The 22,462-nt window shown below is 38.7% G+C and overlaps 1 protein-coding gene across 1 annotated transcript in view; it reads right to left on the bottom strand.

Moving 5' to 3' along the window:
* Positions 1–826: 826 nt before the first annotated feature.
* Positions 827–22,462, bottom strand: part of UBE2J1 (ubiquitin conjugating enzyme E2 J1) — a 26,279-nt gene continuing 4,643 nt past the window's right edge. The window contains exons 2-8 of the mRNA XM_024747310.1: positions 18,493–18,566; positions 16,976–17,107; positions 14,734–14,818; positions 14,346–14,451; positions 11,669–11,798; positions 10,312–10,431; positions 827–3,788 (exon numbers count right to left, since the gene is read on the bottom strand). Of these exons, the coding sequence (XP_024603078.1) occupies positions 3,510–3,788; positions 10,312–10,431; positions 11,669–11,798; positions 14,346–14,451; positions 14,734–14,818; positions 16,976–17,107; positions 18,493–18,566 (926 nt within the window). The 3' untranslated portion in view covers positions 827–3,509. The remainder of the gene's footprint in view (positions 3,789–10,311; positions 10,432–11,668; positions 11,799–14,345; positions 14,452–14,733; positions 14,819–16,975; positions 17,108–18,492; positions 18,567–22,462) is intronic.

Raw genomic sequence — 22,462 nt, 5'->3', positions numbered from 1 at the left:
CTTGTGTCCTACATCAAGGGTTCAGGCCTATTTTAAGAGCAATGGGAGAGACGGGATCAGATCTGTACCACGCACTGGAGAAGACTCCAGCTGCTGCGTGCAGAGTGGGGCAGGAATGGAGACTTGTTCGAGATAATTGCACTAGTTGAGAGGAGATGATGGCTAATTAGGGCAGTGGCAGTGAGCATGAAGAGAAGTGGAAAAATGCAAGAGAATATTTAAGGAGGTACAATGAACAGGAGATAAGACCAAATGACGTAAAGAACTCAAAAGCAGGTATGAATAAAGTCACTGGTTTTATTGAGCAGCTCAAACGAGTTCTGAAGGCAACTTTAAAGAGGCATTGCAAATAGCTTTGGAGCAATTATAGCCTCCCACAATGCCTGTTAAGAGTACACTTTTTTTGGGGGCTGCACCGCACGGCTTGCAGGATCTTAGTTCCCTGACCAGGGATTGAACCCAGGCCCTGGGCAGTGAAAGCGCAGAGTCCTAACCACTGAACCTCCAGGGAATTCCCAGAGTACACATGTTAACGTACACATTTTTCTTTGTTAAAACTCAGGTTCACTAAATGCATTCACCTTTCATATACTTCTTTGCAAGTAATAAAACAATATAAGCTTTTCAGTACTTCAGCCTAGGTTTCTGAACAACTAAGTCCAATTGTGTGAGGTCTGCCTGTTTACTGATTCTGCTCTATAAAAATGGGAGGTCTCGAAGTACCAGAAAGTTTATTCACAGCCAAAAAGAACAAAACGATTTCTTACTCTCCTGAAATAGGAAATTTTATGTTTTCATAGTCAAAATAATAAACAATTTTTGAAGGTTTTTTAAAAAAAGTAGTTGAGAATTTTGATGAAATTTATTTATTTCAGTAGAATAAAACTATAAGCAGCATGAAAATATAAAGTGCTACATAAAAGCCCCACAATACATAAAATTTGAAAGGTTTCATTGGTTTAAACAGTTACAGGTGAAACAGACATTATTTATTTTCTCAAGCATGCTATTTTAACTACCTTGATATGTGCTATGTCGGTCAAAGGAAAAGCCATGAGTTACCTAAATCTGAGGATTGGAGGAAGGAGTCCTAAGCCTTTACCTACCAGATCACACATCCGGTTTTGGCCTTATGCTGTCAATAAGGGGTTAAATTGGGGCTTTAAAAATAATAGTTTTCTGAAGAGGCCCTTTATCGGGATGTAAGAATGGCTCCAAAGGCCAGTTTTGTTCATTAACCCCACAATGGGGGCCAGATCAACAATTTAAGGAGTTTTAGGTAGCAATGTGAGCTGAAAGGGAAGAAGCAAAAGATATGCCACTTTCAGATACGTGTATCAGGTGCTTAAAAAAAAAAACAGCACAAAGAAGGAGACGGCCTGGCTGTTGATGGGTGAAAGAAGAGAGGCAACTCAGATAGAGGAAGATCTGTAGAACGTGAAATCTTCTTGGCTTAATCGGTTTTAAAGTATAGACACACCACGGAAACATGCAACGAGATCACATAGATCGAGCCTGGCTCAGTGTGATGGAGAGGAAATGGAGGGAAGACTGTTCCTAGCACACGATTAACCTCAGGATAGGCTGAGAGAATGCGGATTTCCTTCTTCTCAGGTGGTAACATTACCTGGTCTTCCCCCGTAAGTCAGTGACCTCTTGCTAGGAGACCACTGACCACTGAACCAATATTTCTAATATTTTACATTCCAAACCAAGACTTCAGAATGAACTTTCTCATGGCAATAAAGTTATAAAATGGTAACCTATAATTTTCCTGACATACGAGGTCTTCATAAAGTCCTTGGGCCTTTTAGACTTTACCAACTTCAGCTGTAGATATAAGAGAAACAATCTGTAAACACTTTAAAAATGCCAATTTATTAAAATTTAAGAAAACTGTGTATTATATAACAGTATACAATACGTTCTTATTTTAGATGCAGACATAACTGGCTATAAGATGAAAACAAATTGTGTCTGATAGTTCATAGAACCAAAATCCTATCAGAGCAGGAGTAAAAATTAAATTTGCCTTTAAAATCATTTTACAAATTGTTTCTATCTTGTCCATAATTTCAGTTAGTTAAAGCTACATAAGGACTTTATAAATACCATTCCCCTAAGTATTCAAGATACATTACGGACTAATGGATTTTGTCTAATGTGGCCTTGTCTAGAACCTAAACATGATTTACAACACTGAGTCGTAAAAAAAAAAAAAAAAGAATTAACTTACAAATGCACTTTTAGAGCATAACCTATTTGAAAGCTGGGGACTGCCTGTATTTAAAAATTAAATCTTCATTAACAATACCCTCAAGAGTGCCCTCAACGCTGCTCTTGAACATGCTGAAGGTGACATTTTTCTGTGATTATATGTTCTCACCAGGCATTATTTATGATGATAAAATTATCTACTAGAGTCTGTGGAGCTAGCTAGCACTAAGTTATATACTGATTTATTGATCAATATATCAATAAATATATTGATATATATTGATATATTGATTTTGCACTGAAAATTACCTCTTGGGCTTTGATTAGGTGGGCAGTTCTAATTTCTATCACTGTTACATGGGCCCTGAGCTTTTATATTAAAATGGTACATGAAATATTTCAATATTATGATATGCCTGGAATAATTAAATTTATAGTGATTATAAAGCTAGGCATATAATACAACTCAAAAGATATACAATTCAAAGTACAGCAAACATTCCAATCTTAAGATCCTCCCATTTAACTTGTGGAAGAAAATCAAGCAGTTTCCTGGCTTGGATCCTTCCTTCCTTAAATCAAAGCTCTATGGAGGGTTGTTTTCCTTCTTTCTTTTAAAATCTTGTGTGTGAACTGGAGAGAAGGGGATAACAGCATATCAAAGTGGTTACAAAGCATTATTCCCTCTTCAAGTAACATCCAATAATAATGATGTAATCTCATTTCCTCAGAAATGTTTGACCAAAATAGTTTACTTTCACCGAAGAATGTTTAGGACACAAAGTCAGTCACAGAATGGGCAATTCCAGTATGTCTCATGTGAATACATTTTAAGCAAGCTATTTGAGGAGTTTTATTTTCCCTTTTTTTCCAACTCTTATCCCTATATCATTCTACATTAAGTAGAAACAGAGTACTCAATAAATGGTATTGAGTAACTAGTAATACTCATTGGAACTTAAAATACCATTTTTTATCCAAAAAGTTTAAAGGGCTATACAGAAAAGTATCACAAATTTACATAAAGAGAAGCTGAGGCATGAGAAACAACAATAAGTTATTTCCCTATAAAGCAGGTCATACAGAGAGACAAGGGACTTTGACTTCCAGTCCCTTATACTAAGCAGGACACAGTCTGAATGTCTAGCTCTATTTATACTGAATTATGAGGATCAAAAAAGGAATGAAGGGTAAATACAAAATAATCTTTTTGTAAACAATTCTTAGATTATACCCAATGCAGAATGTTTAATGAAGTAGCTGAGTCACAGCTCTTAAGACACGAAACAATATTATAACTCAAAGTCAAATATGTACTCATTGGCCAGATATATCCGTCGGAATATAAGAGCTGCCAATGCCAAAGTCAAGATGACAATCAGCACAGCGGATCCGCCATGATCAGTGTGGTGGTCTCTTGGCGGCCGGCCCTGGGTCACAGCTGGTGACGTAGACGACCTTCTCTGACCCTGCTGCCGGGCCCGGCGCTGTCGAGGGCTCATGGAGGTATCCTCAGCTACAGGTCGGGCAGGCTGTTGAAGGGACGCTGCTAAGGTGTTCTGGACTCCACACTATGAAATTTTAATACATTTTGTTTGAAACGGGCAGATAACACTTGTATACGTACATACAGGCTCTTCAACAGCACAAGGAATCTCCGAGCGCTAAATATGACTAAGGGCAAAACTATCAAGAATTCTCTGAGTGCTGAGATTAATACTTCACCCCCCGGAATAAGCCAGCAAGACAATTTATTCTGAGTGCTCACCAGGTAGAGGAGGGATTTACCAGCAACAAATAAGACAAGGACAGAGTTTGCCCATATTCTCCATAGATCGCTTTGTACTCTCCTCCAGCAGCAATTCTAACAGTATCTGCTAGGCATCTGGGTACCCCCCTTCTTTCAGGAGAGTCAAGGAGGGAAGCAATTTGATTCCCACTTCTACATAAAAATTTGCCATATTCTAAATGGCAAAAAAGGGCAACTCGCAACAGTGTTCTTCCCCCAGTGTTATCTTATTACATCAACAATCATAGAACATAGGAAATAATTTCAAACCATATGATCTTCATAATAATATTGTTATAAAAAATAGATGTGGTTTTCAAACCAGGTTTATCATTTCTCACAATCCCTGTCAACTGAATTGAACACAAGTCTAGAAGAACTGTTTACTGTGTGTTTGAACTGTGTTATTCTATGAATGTAAAGCATGAACTCTTGTCAAGAGTGCCCTGGGCAGGGCTTCCCTGGTGGCGCAGTGGTTGAGAGTCCGGGGGACGCGGGTTCGTGCCCCGGTCCGGGAAGATCCCACATGCCGCGGCGCGGCTGGGCCCGTGAGCCGTGGCCGCTGAGCGTGCACGTCCGGAGCCTGTGCTCCACAACGGGAGAGGCCACAATGGTGAGAGGCCTGCGTACCGCAAAAAAACAAGAGTGCCCTGGGTATGTGCTGAGAAACACGTGGAGGTGGTTAGGGGAGACTCAGTGTATCCCCCTGAAAAGCAGTGGATGTCAACTGCCTTCCATCGTTTCAATGAACGCTTGGTCAAAGCATAAACACAATGTGGTGCCAAGCGGTTCAAAATCGTAGATGTGTTCTATAGACAAGAAAGCTCTACAAAATATGAATTCCACTTTATTTACAGAGATACCTTAACTCTACCTCTAATAACCCAACAGTCTTTCTTATATTGAAAACAACTTTATGCTGATTATAATAGTGTCAAGACACATTCTTTCAAATAAAAAATAAGAATGTATGTTTTATTCAGAATAACTTTTTAAATTGAGTAATTACAAAAAAAGTGTTGAACGAAAATACTTTTCATTATAGAAATTTTCAGTATTTAGAAAAAAAAGGAATCTAATAATGTAATTCAAATACCTTTTTTTTTTTTAAAGGTAAGAGAATGAGCTTTGTCCTGGCAACAACTGTAAACATAGGGAAAAACTGCTGATCTAAGTTACCTGCAGAAGAAATTACATTTTAATTCTGACAGCACCCCAACATTAAAAGATTTAAATAATCTGAGTTTCTAAAAACTATCCTTTGGAAGCACTCAAATGTAGTGACCCATAACCCAGAGGTAGAAAGGAACTACCCACTCTGAGTTAAAAATAAAAGTGCTGATGCTGAGTTAGAGGTGCATGAACTTGGACTTCCATACTCCAGGGCTCAGGAGCAAGGTGCTCACTGAAGAGCAGATACACAAAGCTGTTACATTTTATGATGTCTAATGTTGCCACACTGTGTCATGTAATGACTTATTACAACATTCTGCTGGAAATCTCCCATTCTTCCAGCCATTCAGCCAAGCAGATAAAAGTATCTGATAGAGTAAAAGTACTCAGGGCTTACAGGGAAATGGGTTCTTAAGGAAAATAAAAAACAAGCTGGTAGTATCAATTCAGAAACTAGCATAAGAGACCGACTCATCTTAAAGCTTTGATTTTAGACATGTCGTTTTGTTCATTAGTTTGAGGGGAGAACACTATCCTGCCCATATACCTGACTAAAACAGGGAGACTTATCATTACTAGGCTGGCTTCACCACTTCATAGATGTGTGACCCTAAGCAAGTCATTTAACCTAAGACGCAGCTCCCTCTCCTGTACAAGGATACTATCCAGTTCAGTAGTTGCGAAGGATAATTAAATAGGATAATGATATAAAGTGCTTAGGATACACAACTGCTTATTAAATGTTAGTCATTATTAATATTACTATCGATATATCCCTTTGAAGACTCCAGATTTAGGTAACAGAAAAAGTCATGACTTTATTTAGGACTGCTTTTCAGAACTTTATTTAGGACTGCTTTTCAGAACTTTATTAGTATGATTATTTGGAGTTGAACGACTAATTGGACTAAATTTTGGTGGTTCATATTGAACTGCAGATGGAGAATCAAGTTGGCCTTAGCATTTTCAAAATGCCATAGGTTTGGTGGTAGGACTTTTAAATCTCTACTGTTTGCCTAAACTTGTTCAAACACACATATCACAGAATGAAGACTTAAGTCATAATAGTTTCCATTTCCTTCATTAAGATGAAGTGATATTTCTGGGAACATAAAAGTATGTGACGTTTATATTTAATTAAATTACATTTAAATATTATATAAAAAAATCACAGTCACAGATAAGTCCCTTGTTATATATATATATAAAAGCTTTTCTATAGTAACCTAGAATAGCACCTGGGAGGGAGTTTTGTGTTTGCTTTTTAACACAAAATGAAATGGCTTATTCAGAACCTCAAACCCTGGGAAGAAGAAAACAGTCTGATAGACTGGAAAAACAAAAATCGACCAACAGTATTGTTCCCATTTCTACATAGCTAAAAAATCTGCACCAAATAAACAGATGGCCTGATGTTATCTGCTGTGTTTAGACTTTGGGCAATCTCTCGCCCCCTCAAGGCTGAAAAAACATACCTTATCTAGGATTTGATGTATAACGTCTCAGTGAATTTATATTATGCTTGCGTGTAAAGCAGCTACCCCTAGCCAAAAGGAGGTTTCAGTTACTTCCACAGAGATCAAATTATATAATCACACTCTGAGATAATCTGTACGTAAATGTAGTTAAGAGCTAAATTTGCAACTGTATGCAATTTTACTGTTTTAACCAGAATTGGTATCAATTACCTATACCTACGAAGAAGAGTTCTGCTTTATGTACTTTAAAACCTAAATGGGTGGTGATCATTTCGTAATGTATAGAAATATCAAATCACTATGCTGTGCACCAAACTAACGTAGTGTTGTAGGTAAGTTAAACTTCCAAAACAAACAAACAAACTCATAGAAAAAGAGATCCGACTTGGGGTTACCAGAGACAGGGGCCTGGGGGTAGGGGAAATGGATGAAGGTACAAATTCCCAGTTAAAAGATAAATAAGTACTAGGGGTGTCATGTACAATACGATTAATAAAATGAACACTGCTCTTTGTTATGCATGAAAGTTGTTAAGAGAGGAAATCCTACGAGTTCTCATCACAAGGAAGAAATATTTTTTCCTTTTTTCATTTATTTTGTATCTCTGAGATACTGGATGTTCACTAAACTTATTGTGGTAATCATTTCATGGTGTATGTAAGTCAGATCACTATGCTGTACACCTTTAAACTTATACAGTGCTGTATGTCAATTATATTGCAATAAAACTGGAAGAAAAAATGAGAAAAAAATCAAAATGGAGAAGACTACTGTAATAAGAAAACTACTGTTGGTGCAATCTAATTTACTAAACGACTTGACTTCTTTATCTGTATTCCTAGCATTTTTTTAGTATTTTTTTTAAAGTGCCAATCCTAAGATTCATTTATTCAACCAACAAATACCGATTGACCATCTACTATATACAAGGCACTATGCCAAGCACTAGGGATATCGTGCAGTAGAAAGACAGCCCTGATCCTCAAGGAGCCTACATTCTGGGAAGGGAGATAGACAATAAATAACTAATTATAAAATAAATTACAACTGGAATAAGTATAATTGGAATATGCAACAGGAGACTTGACATAGATTTAAAATAGACTAAAGACAGATTTAAATACATCACAAGTATTAGCAGACTGTCCTTATAGGTGAAAAATGATTACTACCCTCCTCCTCTCTGTAATAGGATGGTTCTATTTAAAAAAAAACTATTTATGATATCAAAAAAAATTAGAGGGCTTCCCAATTCAAATACCTGTTAAGAATCCGCCTACCAATGCAGAGGACACGGGTTCGAGCCCTGGTCCAGGAAAATCCCACATGCCGCAGAGCAACTAAGCCCGTGTGCCACAACTACTAAGCCTGCGCTCTAGAGCCTGCGAGCCACAACTACTAAGCCTACGTGCCACAACTACTGAAGCCTGCATGCCTCGAGCCTGTGCTCCACAGCAAGAGAAGCCACTGCAATGAGAAGCCCTCACACCGCAACGACGAGTAGCCCCCGCTTGCCGCAACAAAGAGTAGCCCCTGCTCACCGCAACTAGAGAAAGCCCACGCACAGCAACGGAAGACCCAACGCAGCCAATACATAAATAAATAAATAACGATTAGAATTCTAAAGGTGAAAAGTAATCTGAATCTTTTTTTTTTTTTTTTTGCAGTACGTGGGCCTCTCACTGTTGTGGCCTCTCCCGTTGCGGAGCACAGGCTCCGGACGCGCAGGCTCAGCGGCCATGGCTCACGGGCCCAGCTGCTCCGCGGCATGTGGGATCCTCCCAGACCGGGGCACGAACCCGCACCCCCTGCATCGGCAGGCAGACTCTCAACCACTGCGCCACCAGGGAAGCCCTGAATTTTTTTTAAATACTGCAAGCTAAAACATTTACTGACTAAAATTAATTCACTATATCTCTCTGTAATTCATGAAATTACATAGGCAACACATAAAAGTGATTTAACTCTTAGCGTGCACTTTTTTCTTATACTTCCATCTCCAGTCCCCCAAAAACTTCCTTTAGAGCACCCTCTCCCCTGCTTTCTCCAATCCACTTCTTTCTGCCCATCTCACTCTCTGAATGGGAGAAGACCACTCAGTCCCACTTTATAATAAGTATTCCTGAGTAAAAGGAAAATCTGTATTTGCCCAGCTTCTATTTCAATTTTCTTGACCCTTTAAAATCCTCTATAAACTGGACAGGGGGGAAAGATGTGGCTACTCAACCAAACAATCTGTTACGAAAAAGACAGTTCCTCTCTTATATACAGGAAGGAGGGACTTCCCTGGTGGTGCAGTGGTTAAGAATCCGCCTGCCAACGCAGGGGACACGGGTTCGAGCCCTGCTCCAGGAAGATCCCACATGCTGCAGAGCAACTAAGCCCATGTGCCACAACTACTGAGCCCGTGTGCCACAACTACGGAAGCCCACATGCCTAGAGCCCGTGCTCCACAAGAGAAACCCGTACACCGCAAGGAAGAGTAGTGCCTGCTCACCACAACTAGAGAAAGCCCATGCACAGCAATGAAGACCCAATGCAGCCAAAAATAAATAAATAAATTTATTAAAAAATTAAAAAAAAGAAAGGAAAGTCAGTGTTTTCCCCCATAATCTTAATTATTTAGCAACAATCCAGTCACAGTTTCTTAATCAGTCTCTCCAATGACCAAAGCCCGCTAATGTTTAGACAACAGGTCAGGGCACAACTAATAAGACCCATAGCATCCGTGTAATCTTTCATTCAATAACTATTTATTAGACACTTACTATGTACAAGGGAGCACCGTCCAACAGAACTTTTTGAGATGATAATGTTCCGTATCTATGCTGTCTAATGCAGTAGCCACTAGCCACGTGTGGCTCTTGAACACTTGAAATGTAGCCAGTGTGACTAAGGAACTGAATTTTTAATTTCGTTTCATTCTGAATAAGGTAAATACAAATTTAGATAGTCACATGTGGCTACTGGCTACCGTACTGGACAGAGATGGTCTAAGGCAAATCTTTGACTCCAGGCCTTTAAGTCACTGCCTTAATGCCTTTAAGTCAGTGCCGTAATGCAGCTTAACAAACCTTCCAGAGATAGAGTGCCTATTTAGAAAGCAGCTAATGTATGTATATTTTGTTTCATTCAGAGTCTAGCACTATATTGAAACTAACTTTTCAGAAAAGTCATAGAGTTCTGGAAGGACAATAGGACCTAAAATTTGTTTAGTCCAGCCCCATTTAACAAAAAAGAAGGCTCAGAAGATATGAATAACTTGCTTAAGATACTATAATTCGGGCTTTCCTGGTGGCACAGTGATTGAGAGTCTGCCTGCCGATGCAGGGGACACAGGTTCGTGCCCCGGTCCAGGAAGATCCCACATGCCGCGCAGCAGCTGGGCCTGTGAGCCATGGCCGCTGAGCCTGCGCATCCGGAGCCTGTTGCTCCGCAACGGGAGAGGCCACAGCAGTGAGAGGCCCGTGTACCGCAAAAAACAACAACAAAAAAAACCAAGATACTATAATTCACTAGAGGGAGAGCTAGGCTAGAACCCAACTGTTAGGAGGACCAAAGTATTCAGATATTTCATCTAGATATCGCCTCTTCTACTGCAAATAATGACAGTGGTATAGATATAGATATAGATATAAAAGACAAGAGCCATACCGATGTACTTGCTGTAGCACCCTGGAATGTTGTAGGTATATCATCCTGTAAATCGTTTAGTGAAAAAGAGTGGTTTAAGTCCGACTCAGTGATAGTCTTTCCAGATGAATTGACTTCTGCCTATAAAAAAAAGATACACCCAAGAGCAGTGTCACAAGAGGAGATGTACAGAATAACCCACAACCTACTAAGTCCTCTCCTGGATTTATTTTAATTAGTACTTTAATATCAACTAGTCAGTTAAGCACTGAGCATTCATTCGTGTCCAATACTGTGCTAGATATTTTAGGAAGAGTAGACAATACCTATTCTCAAGGAGCCGTTACTTGGTGAGGAACAAAACTAACACTTCTGGTTCACGATCCACTCCAAAAAGCTCTAAAAACTAAAGTTTTTTGTAGTTTTCAGGCAAAGTCTGACATGTGAAGCTATTAACAGTCTTGATCGCACATTACTGTAAATATTCCCAGGTTTGCTGATGAGATATTAATAGATTTGATTATGGGGTGCTGCCCTAGATCCCACTATGGATGTTAGTATAGGTTTAATATTTCTAAAATCTGAAATTCTGATGTACAAAAGACGTCTGGCCCTAAGATTTTCAGAGAAGTAATGTTAAGTACAATAGGAAGGAATTGTACTTCTGTACTTTCAGAAGGAAGAAAATAACCAACATTTATTAAGCACCTCCTCTTCCAGGCACCGCAGTAAAATAGAAGAGAAAATTTCTCCCAAGAACTGGACATGGGAGGATATACAAGATGTAGAGAGGGGAGAAAAGGGAGGAGGCTTAAGGCAGGTTGACTTTTATTGATGGAGCTAAAAATTAAATTCCAGAAGTAATTACATGCAGAGCAAAAGGATGAGAGACATGTCAAAATATTAATAACAGCTATTTCTTGGGGATGGGATTATGCATGATTGTTATTTTCTTCTTATTGTTTATCTATATTTTCTATAATAATAGTTAAAATGTATTAAGCACCAGAGACAGTTCTAAATGCAATACATTTAAATGAGCATTAACTCAATTCTTGTAAGAATCCTACAAGTACCATTATTATTCACAGATGAGAAAAAGGTACAAGGTAAGTAATATGCCTGATGCCCTAACACCAATAAGCAGCAAAGCTGAGATTTGAACCCTGGCACAGTATACCAGAGTCTAAGTTTTAACCATTACTATGCTATAATAATAATGCTGCTTCTGTGAATATATATTATTAGTTTTATAATGAGAAAAAATTATTTGTAAAAACCTCAGTGAGACAGAACTACATTGCTTTACTTTCTGTCCAAAAGTTGGCAATAAACAAAAGGGCTACAGAATTAGAATTTATTTACAAATTTAGAGTACCTTGAAACTGATTTGTCTAGCCAGTTCCTTGGCTTCTTGGTCAGCCTGACTTGAATCGCTTCCAGATTTTAAAGGCAACAGGACATCCTTCATGGCAAAGCCACATCCCTCACAACAGAAATCTTGTGATCTGGTAAGAAGTAATTTTTTGATGGGTATAAATCAAATACTTGAAAGTTAATCCAAGACAGTCAAATACTGAATGATTAAATTTAAAAGATCACTCAACAATTCCGTATCACACTCATCTACATGCAAATGAGACAATTTTGGCAATAATTACAGTTCTGAGACAAATACACAAGTTACACTGTTTTTTAGAACAATCCATGTCAATTATAGCTCAATTTTAACAATCTGAAATTTAAAAAAAACAAAAACTAGGGCTTAGATTTCATTTTTTCCTAACATACTGCCTAAATAAAGTAAGCTTTAGATCTGTAAGACAAAACATATAAATTGTTTAACTACACTGTCCTCAAGATCACACATAACAAGCCTATGTTAAGTCTATGTAAAAAGTCCATTTTAAAGCTCAAATCGGGAATTCCCTGGCAGTCCAGTGGTTAAGACTTGGCACTTTCACTGCTGTGGGCCCGCGTTTGATCCCTGGTAGGGGAACTAAGATCCCACAAGCCGTGTGGTGCAATCAAATAAAAACAAATTTTTTTTAATAAAATAAAATAGAATTTACAGACATTTCCAAGGAAAAACTCACAAACCCTACTCATCAAAATAGTAGTACAACTTGAAAGATCAGAGAACTTGTGGAAAATCCAGACAATGAAATTCCTCATTCATTATAAGTAGAGGCTCAAAATAAGCCTGCTAACTAGACTATTTCCTAATATTAATTTGTTTCTGTATGTTTTTATTTTCTTCTTTGTATGACTGGAAGTAAATGTGTATAATGTGCAGAAATATATATTGCTACATTGCTGAACTTTTAAAAACAACTATTTTGTCCTACTTCTAGTTCAACAAAATAAGAGTCTTAGATCTTGACGAATATACTATTTATAACTTCATGTAGACAAAATATATGTAAAAGTTGTGTTAATTTAGTGTTTTTTTTGCGGTACGCAGGCCTTTCACTGTTGTGGCCTCTCCCGTTGCGGAGCACAGGCTCCGGACGCGCAGGCTCAGCGGCCATGGCTCACGGGCCCAGCCGCTGCACGGCATGTGGGATCTTCCTGGACCGGGGCACGAACCCGTGTCCCCTGCATTGGCAGGCAGACTCTCAACCACTGCGCCACCAGGGAAGCCCTAATTTAGTGTTTATTGATGAATGTTTTTTGTTTCAATAGAAGTAGCACTGCTGTCCATATCCTTTGAGAATCAGTTGTATCCAAATTATTTACCTTAAAATGTGTTCACTTTTAACTGAGAAGTCAGACGAAGTTTAAAGGAGAAAGTTTATTTTTAATATATTAGTATTAGTTTATCCACAAGGACAGTATGCTACCATGGTTGAACACAAAATCATGTTTTAGAAAGCCTGTATCACAGACTAAGAACCTAGAATATATAGAGTGAGAAGTCTAAACAAAAAGTTTTTTGGTTTTTTTTTTTTTACCTTGTACATGAAATGAACTGGATGGAAGTATCAAGATAGAAAGTCGACATAGGAAATCAAAACAAATGCTGTGTACTCCAAGTACATATTATAGTTTGTGAATAGTAGCTGCAAGGTATATACCAAACTTGGGAATAAGGTTTAAAAAGAAAAGTTGCTGATAAAACAGGGAGTCTATCAAATCTTCCCGAGGCTAAAGTCTATCTGATTTAACAAACATCTATGGAGGGCCAATTCTGGGCTGTGCTAGGATAAGATATACTATAATTTAATTAACATAATAGGTCTGAAAGGTGGTAGGCAGCAAAGTCCAGAATAGGACAATGATCAAAATCAAGAATTAGGGCTTCCCTGGTGGCACAGTGGTTGGGAGCCCGCCTGCCGATGCAGGGGATGCGGGTTCGTGCCCCGGTCCAGGAGGATCCCACATGCCGCGGAGCGGCTGGGCCCGTGCGCCATGGCCACTGAGCCTGCGCATCTGGAGCCTGTGCTCCACAACGGGAGAGGCCACAACAGTGAGAGGCCTGCGTACCGCAAAAAAAAAAAAAAAAAAAAAACAAGAATTAGTTTTAGCACTACTCTGGGTTATACAGACAGAATGTACTTGAAAAAAACCAAGAAGGCAATACCACTGGGAAACTACAACTTGTAAAGAAAATCTTTGCTTTATTCCAGATCATTTATTAAGCACTTGCTATGTGGCAGATGCTACAGATACAAAGATGACAAAATGGATTCCCTCCCTGCCTTCAAGGAGTTTTTAAACTTTTGTGGAAAGCTACATACATATCATTACTCTGGCTCTTTTCCATCTGTAAAACTGCCCAAGTGGAGATAAATGACCAGTACTATCTTCTAGAAGGTATCGCTCATTGTAAGTTGATATTATCAACTACTTTTTAAAACTAGATAGCATGAAACAAATTCTTTACAGTCTGGTCGCCCCTGGGGAGATTGATACAACTGAATTTCTGAAATAGCAAAACTAAGACTAGATCCTGTAGAACCAAGGTGAGTCACAAAGAGACAGAGCCTATCTCCTAGTAGCCATTATCCAGAACAGTATTCAGATCGTAACAAATAAGGAAATGCAAAACTTACTTTTTCGCAAGGGTTCTTCTTTCCTCAGGTGTGTAATCTAGAGAACCTATGGCTCCCTCTCCTTTTGTTGGCATAAACCCAATGATGGCTAATAATGCTGTTCTTACTGAAATAAAAAGTAAACATCAATCTAAATTGCTCTGTAAAAGGAACTGGGTTTACTCTGGAAAGAGAAAAAGAAAAGACTCATAGGGTTTCACTGAAGAGGTACAAGTAGGGGATTGTATTAAAATGATGCAAAAATCTAGACAAGGAAAAGAATTTTATTATTTATTCAATAATATCAAATTATTTATCCAAAACAGCTTCAACCTCAAGAGAGTATTATACATTATTATTATGAATTGACTAAAGTTATATAAGATTTATATTCGCTTTAAATACTCACTACTCCATGAAGGCTGCCAAGTTTCAGGATGATGTCCCGAGATGCTCAAACAGATTTTCTTGCCTACTTCAAATCGTCCATTAGCCTTAGGAATAAATAAGGTATTTTAAAAGTTATACATGTGTGTGTTTAATGTTTTATACTTTAAAGTATAAATATATCTTATATATAAAGAACTTTTAAAGATAATTTTTTAGAGAATTTTAAAAGGATGGAACCTCCAAGGGGATACAGATGTTTGTCCTCTTACAGATACTCCACAAATATTTGCTGGATTCTGAATGAATAATAAAAGCTGTTTTTAGAAGTTGTAGCAGCTTTGTGAAACTGAGTTGCACAAGTGACATCTAAATAACTGACATATAAAGATGTCCTGATATCCTTCTCTGTGCCTAGTATGGTGCTAGACTCTGGGAAGGATCTAAAAGAGAAGAAACTAGATACTGGGGAGGAAGGCTCTGAGATGGGAGTGACCCTCAGAAGGTTGATGCAATTTCATACAGGAACACAGAAGTGAAAGATGAGAGAGAATGATTTCAGTTTTGTCTTGGCAGAAGAGCTACTGATGATGTCCGGCAGGCAGGCAGAAATACAGACATGCTGGCATCAGAAGAAGATAATACATTTCTGGTACCTGACTTTCACAGAGGTGATCGTTGAAACCATTTCATAGAAATAAGAGAAAACAGCTGTAGTCTGAACTCGTAGACTATCCGTACTGAGGGGAAGGATAGGAAAAAGAGGCATGAAGTTAGAATATAAGTTCCACGTGGGCAGAGAATTTGACTTATTCTCTGCCACACCCACAGGGTGCATGACACGTGTTTAATAAATATTTGTTGAATGAAGGCTGGAGAAGACTTTTCAAAGAGAGGAAGTGAATCAGAAAGAGTAAGTACTGAAAACCAGTACACATGACAATATCATCGGTGAACAGCTGCTGCCCCACTGGCCCCCACCAGTTTCCCCACGCACCAGCCCTCCCTTCAGACCACCTGGCTCTCCCCACGATCTAGCAACTAAAAGAAGGGAAGGGCCCCTCCAGGGCCTCCTGCTCCAGCCCTACTGCCAGCATTAACAATTCTCAACAACACCTAGTGTTTAGTAAGCAGCTTCTATATGCCAGGAACTTTATAGTGTGATTATATTTACCATACACATCCCTTTTGACAAATGAGAAAACTGAATTTCAAAGAGATTATGTAACCTGCCCGTGGTGTAATGGAAACCGCACTGGCCAGAATCCAGGGCTATTGGCTCTAAAACTAATGCTCTTTCCACTACACCAAACACTATAGGTAAAAGCAACATTAATTTGGTGATGATGAATATCTTTTCTTTTACCATTTGCTAACGCCATGTGTATCAGATGTTTAACTTAAACTTAGATGGAATAGGATGAAGACTGAGAAGAGGTGGTGAGATTTCTCAGACTGGTCTCTGAGACTGGTGTCTTAAGCCTGTTTAAACAGGGTCCTATGTGTGGGAACCAGAACACAACAGGCTAAACTACAGTTAGGATGTCTTGAAGGTTATCAGGAGAGAAAAATAAGACTGCAGCTTAAAGTGGTAGCAGAGATATGGGAAGGATTTTGTGTTTTATTTTTGCTTCTTTCAAGGTTAAGGGATAATTAAACACACATAAATGAAAGGAAATGAAGGAAGAAAAGCTTAACACTTAACAGAGGAATTTACTGATGGAATACTGTCCCAGGAAATAAAAGAGAAAACTGGATCAACAGCTTTCCTTTACATGGAGATAAAATATGTGAAGATGGAGAGAAATTCTAAGATATAAATAAATAGTAATAACATAGCTAACATTTATTGAGGACTGTGTCCGTTCTTATTCTAAGAGCTGCACGTAAAGATGAGGAGACTCAAGAACAAAGCATAAGAAACGTGAGAAACTGAAGGAGATAACGTGCTTAAGAGGTACAATAACAGTAACTACCCTTTACTGAGTACTTACCATGTGCCAGCCTAGTACTTTGCACACATTAATTCACTGAATCCGAACAACCACACTATGGCAATTAGTATCACGAGTACTTCTCAGATGCTTCAACTTCCTAGGAATTTTTTTCCAGAAAAAAATACAGTCCGAGGTCTGGTCTCCAAAAGCAAAGTTATAATAATAATGGTCCACTTCATTTCTTAATGAAAATGAGTATGCATACACACTTTACAGCCACCAGGAAGAGTTACACCAGAAGCATTCCAAAAAGTCAAGAATTCTTACCGTTAGGAGAATAATGCTTGGTGGTTTCATGGGATACTCTGGTGGCAGTACTATTCGTCCATGATAAACTCCTCCATCAAAATCTGAATCTGGGGGCCCTCTAACTGTGAAGTGCCATTCAAAAAGGTTATCCTGAACAAAAACAATAACCAACAAGGAATCAAGAACATTAAAACATTTTTTATCAGTGAGTATTAGAAACATGGGTGCAAAAAATTAACGTTTTATAATACTGCTAGAACAGTTTCTAATGCACACAATGTCTCAAGTATAAAAGTTATAAATAAAAGGTATTAAATCTAGTTTTCATGTCCCATAAGAGCTAAAATGTTTTTAAACAAATGCATTTTAAAACATCTGAGCATTGTTATATATTCATAAATAAGATTATAGATTTACATATTTCCTATTACTTTAGCTCCATTTATTTTCTCTGAAAATCTCTTCTGGAGCCCTGAAGTTTTAATCTGGACTAATTGCTTTCTTGACACATTCCAAAATTCGTCACTTGAGTGTCTTCTAGGTTTACTGGAATCTCAATCTTCCTCTGTATTTATTTGTTGTTGTTTGTTTTTTTGGTTTTTGCATTATTTTGATGTGGTTTATTGTCACCTATGTGCCTCTGAAAGGAATACAAGGAAGAAAATTTGTGTTCTGGTATGTCTGAAAATATATTTATTTTGAGTTCATGCTTGATTATTTTCTGGATGGAGATTTAATTAATTAATTAAAAAATCATTTGATCTAAAAAAAGATCATAGACTTAATTAAACTGTAAATTAATCCTTATATCCTAATTAGTGATAATTATTATTTATATAATCAAATAATTTACTATAAATTTAGATTGTTTTAGCAAACCTTTAAAAATTATCCCTCATAGATGCCTAAAAGCTCTTTAGTAAGTGGTCAGTAATATTAACACATAGGCTGTTAACATCATCTTACAGTTAACCACGTACTTCATAGTTTGCAAAATGCTTGCACATATTATCACATCTTATTCTCACTATTACCATGAAAACCAGATTGGGCACATTTAAATACCCTCCTTTCACAGATGGGAAGACTGAAGAGAGGTAGAGATGTTCGTACAAAAAGCCCAAACTAGCTGTAGAGACCCCTCAAGGGGCTAAGTGTTCCACCTGTAGAGTCTGGAGTTCTTTCCACTTTCCCTCCTGAGGGAAGACCTAAAATTAATTTAGTATCTGAGGCCCACTTTATAGAGACCAGAAATCTGCTTCTTCTAAAATGTCTGATCCTGAATGGCTAATAGAAATACTCAGTGTACACCTGAAACTAACACATTGTAAATTAACTATACTTCAATTTTTTTTAATGGTTAAAAAAAAAAGTAAAAAAAAAAAACTCAGGAACTATAGGGAATAAAATATATCAATAAAGCATATCAAACACATTTTTAATGACTCAAAGCAATGAAAAAACAATTTTAAGAAACTTGTTTAAAATACTAAAGTATTAAAATACATATGTAGAAGACAGAGATAGAAACTAACCTCTAAAGGCTGTGCATGATAATGATCTGTTGGATCTTTCAATTCTGCTGCTTCTTTCATTAAACGTTTAACGGCTAAAATAAAATTCACAAGATAGAGGCATTTAAAATGTACTTTTCTAAGTGATTAGCACAGATTTACAAACCTAATGAAAAAGTTCCTACTTCAACAAAAAATGTGTAGAGGACTTGTTCAACAGAGCATATCATTTAATTATGGGATAATAGTAATAATGGTGGGGAGGAAATGGTAGCTAGGCACTAGAAGAATTACACGTTAAATTAAATACATAGGGAAGTCTCATAAAGTCACTATTTTTATTTAGTAAGTACTTATATATACTTCCTATATGGTAGCACTCAAACATTAATTCATGTAATCCTCAAAACAAGTCTATGAGATAGGTGCGATTTTTAACCCCATTTTACAGATGAAGAAACTGAGACATGGAGAAATTATATAACACGTCCAAGGTCACACAGCTGATAAATGACAGAGCCAGGATTCCAACACAGGCAGTCCAAATCTACCTTGTTAAAATATTTAACAAAAACGTGGCCACTGGAACTCATGCTCATGAACAGTAAACCCCCTATATCCTCAACCTCGAGAGACTATCTACCCACTATCTTCCATTAACTTAATGGCACTGTCCCCAGAGGTCAATGAATCTCTATAGCCCTGGCTGAATTCCTTTTTGAAATGATTCTTCGGCTTAATTAAAACCTCCAATCCACTGATGCCATAACATTCTTCACCCCACCTATACCTATATTCACTTCCCTCTTCATCCACGCTTTTGGCTCTTAGGAGTTCCTCTTTCATGTTCCCCTGACAAAATTTAATTCTAACTGAGCCAACTCAACCATCTTTTTTCTTTTTAATATTTATTTTATTTATGTTTGTTTTTTTGTCTGTGTTGGGTCTTAGTGGCTACACACAGGCTCTTCGTTGTGGCGCACAGGCTCCAGGGCATGTGGGCTCTGTAGTTTGCCATGCGCGGACTCTCGTTGAGACGGAGCTCAGTAGTTGTGGCCCATGGGCTTAGCTGCCCCACTGCCTGTGGTATCTTAGTTGCCCGACCAGGGATCGAACCCGTGTCCCCTGAATTGGAAGGAGGATTCTTTACCACTGTGCTACCAGGGAAGTCCCCCAACCATCTTTTTATCTGGAGTCTATACCCAAACAGCTGAGCATTACTGAAGGGGGTTTAAAAAGTCAGAGACAGGCACATTGATGCCATTATAGAGTTATTAACAACAATCTCCACTGGGACACAATGCCACCCTGTGTTCCTACATTTCTCCAGGAAGCCTCCACCCAACCCCCTCCAACAAGCACTCCAAGACTATCTCACACCTATTTACTCTCAATTCTCTTCCGCCTCTTTCAGTTAATGGCACAGACTTTTAGCCCTGTGATCAATGACTATTAACAGCTTATGACAGTTTACAATCCTATGTGTATCTGTACCCTCTTTCCTCCCCTATTGGTTCACAAAGGTCAATCCTTTGATTCCAGCCCCCTCACCCTCAAGCTTTAGGTGCTAAAAAAATGTCAGGATACTGGTGTAGGATACAGGAGAGCAAAGCCAGGGAAACACCAGATGGACCAAGGCTCTCCAAAACTCTGCTTGAGAACCAACAGACACAGTTCAATACATGCTATGAGAGAGGCGTGCACCAGGTGGGCACCTAACCTGAGAGCAGACAGAAGAGAAAAGGGGTCAGGTACTGACATCCGAAAGAAAGACAGTAGGAATTACCCACCTCGGTATGAATAAGCAGAGGAAACAATAAAAGTAAATTTGTGGTGGCACAGGTTGGAACGTTACGGGGAGAGGTTAACTGAGAAGCAACTCACACACTACAACCAAACAGTTCGGTATGTGTCAGGACTTTTTGCATAAAATTTCATTTTAATCAAGGGTTCCTAAGCTGGAAAAAAACTCTAAAGTCACTATCCTATTCCATAACTATTAATATTCTTTTCCATCTCCAAATCTGAACTAAGCCCTATAGGCAGAGAATTTGTTCACCTGATCAGCAAATATTCATTAAGTTCATACCAGATGCTGTAGCTACAGACAAAATAAAATATAGCTTCTGTTATCAAGGAGCTTATAGGCTGGGGGGAGGAGTCAATACAAATCAGCATGATAAATGAATGCTATATTAGAAACACGCACATATATATTGAGACACGATCTCCCCCCAAGTTCCAGACACTAACTAGGCTTTGTTCAATTCTTTGCACACAGTTCACCTTCTCTCTACTTCAGACCTTCCTTCCTACATAGCAATTCCTCAGCTTGCATTGCTGTTCCTCCTCCCTTCCCCCACTTCATCATTGAGTCTGGCTCCCACCAGACCTTTATGAAATTTACTCAGGAAGGTCTCCCTGACACTTTCTTTGTCCATTCTCAGAGGAGTGACTAGAGATTTCCATTTGGACAGATAAAAATCCTTGAGGAGTCCTGGCAGGAGAGTGGAGAGCAGGAATGCTCTCTAAGTTATTTCGTTTGGAAACCACTGCCCTGGATACTGGCTTGAGTCCCCTTGCTCTAAGTCCTCTTAACACCCTATAATTTTTCTTTCATAAAGTTCAGCTCACTTGTGATTAACACCTGTCCTTCCTGCTCAACATTTACTTCACTGCAGTCTCCTCAAGCCTTTAGTACACAGTAAGCACTCAAATATTAGCTGAAATGAATTTTACTATCTTCCCCCCAACAAAACTCTTTCCAAGGATCTGATTAACATGCAGTGGTTTTGGGGACTTCCCTGGAGATCCAGTGGTTAGGACTCCGTGCTTCCACTGCAGGGGGCACGGCTTCGATCCCTAGTCAGGGAGCTAAGATCCTGCAAGCCACATAGCATGGTCAAAAAAAAAAAGCAGGGGGCTTCCCTGGTGGCACAGTGGTTGAGTCCGCCTGCCGATGCAGGGGACACGGGTTCGTGCCCCGGTCCGGGAAGATCCCACATGCCGCGGAGCAGCTGGGTCCGTGAGCCATGGCCGCTAAGCCTGTGCGTCCGGAGCCTGTGCTCCGCAATGGGAGAGGCCACAACAGTGAGAGGCCCGCGTACCGCAAAAAAAAAAAAGCAGTGGTTCTCAAATTTATTTGATAATGAGGTAAAATCCTTCGTTCAAAGAAAGGTTTAAAGAGAACCTCAATATGTAAAACATAACAGCAGGGCCAGCATGGAAGGGCCTTCAGGCTATTTATCCCCATCTGTCCATTCTACCTAAGGGGCCCACAGGAAAAGAATTGAAAGCCCCTGTTTTAGAGCCGTGTAAAAATATCACTAAGTTAATATAATTAGATATAAATAAAATCATGGAAGTTGTTATGAAGTTAATTAGTTTAACTTGATTACTGCTGTCAGCAATCAAAGATGCCAGGAAGACTGTTTTTCCTTATCCCTCATCAGCAGGCTGCAAAATGATTAAGCAGAAGAGGTCAGATTTTATGCCATTCCGTAACATTATCACATTTTCTCTGCCTCTTCGTCACTCAGCTCAGTTCAACAGAGGAAAATAAACACCCAACGGATATTATGAGAGATGTATGAAAGGGTCAGAATTGCTACAGGAAAGAATTTAAAGGAACAATCATTGGTTCAACCACTAAACAAGTTGATTTTATTAGTTCACGGGCCACACAGGCACATACCATGTGAGAGACAAAGTACAAAGCCAAACAGAAGGTAAGATTATTCTAGTGTTTTTATAATCTATTTTTTCTGAAACAACATATACTATGAACACCTTTGTGAAAAAGAACGTGGACTCTGGAATTAGAGCTGCATTAAAATTCTGGCTCTGGGGACTTCCCTGGTGGCACAGTGGTTAAGAATCCACCTGCCAAAGCAGGGGACACAGGTTCAATCCCTGGTCTGGGAAGATCCCACATGCCGCAGTGCAACTAAGCCCGTGCACCACAACTACTGAGCCTGCGCTGTAGAGTCCG

Source organism: Neophocaena asiaeorientalis, unplaced genomic scaffold, assembly GCF_003031525.2.
Source record: "Neophocaena asiaeorientalis asiaeorientalis breed wild unplaced genomic scaffold, Neophocaena_asiaeorientalis_V1.1 scaffold161, whole genome shotgun sequence".
NCBI lineage: Eukaryota > Metazoa > Chordata > Mammalia > Artiodactyla > Phocoenidae > Neophocaena > Neophocaena asiaeorientalis.
This window is presented reverse-complemented; position numbering and strand designations above follow the sequence as displayed.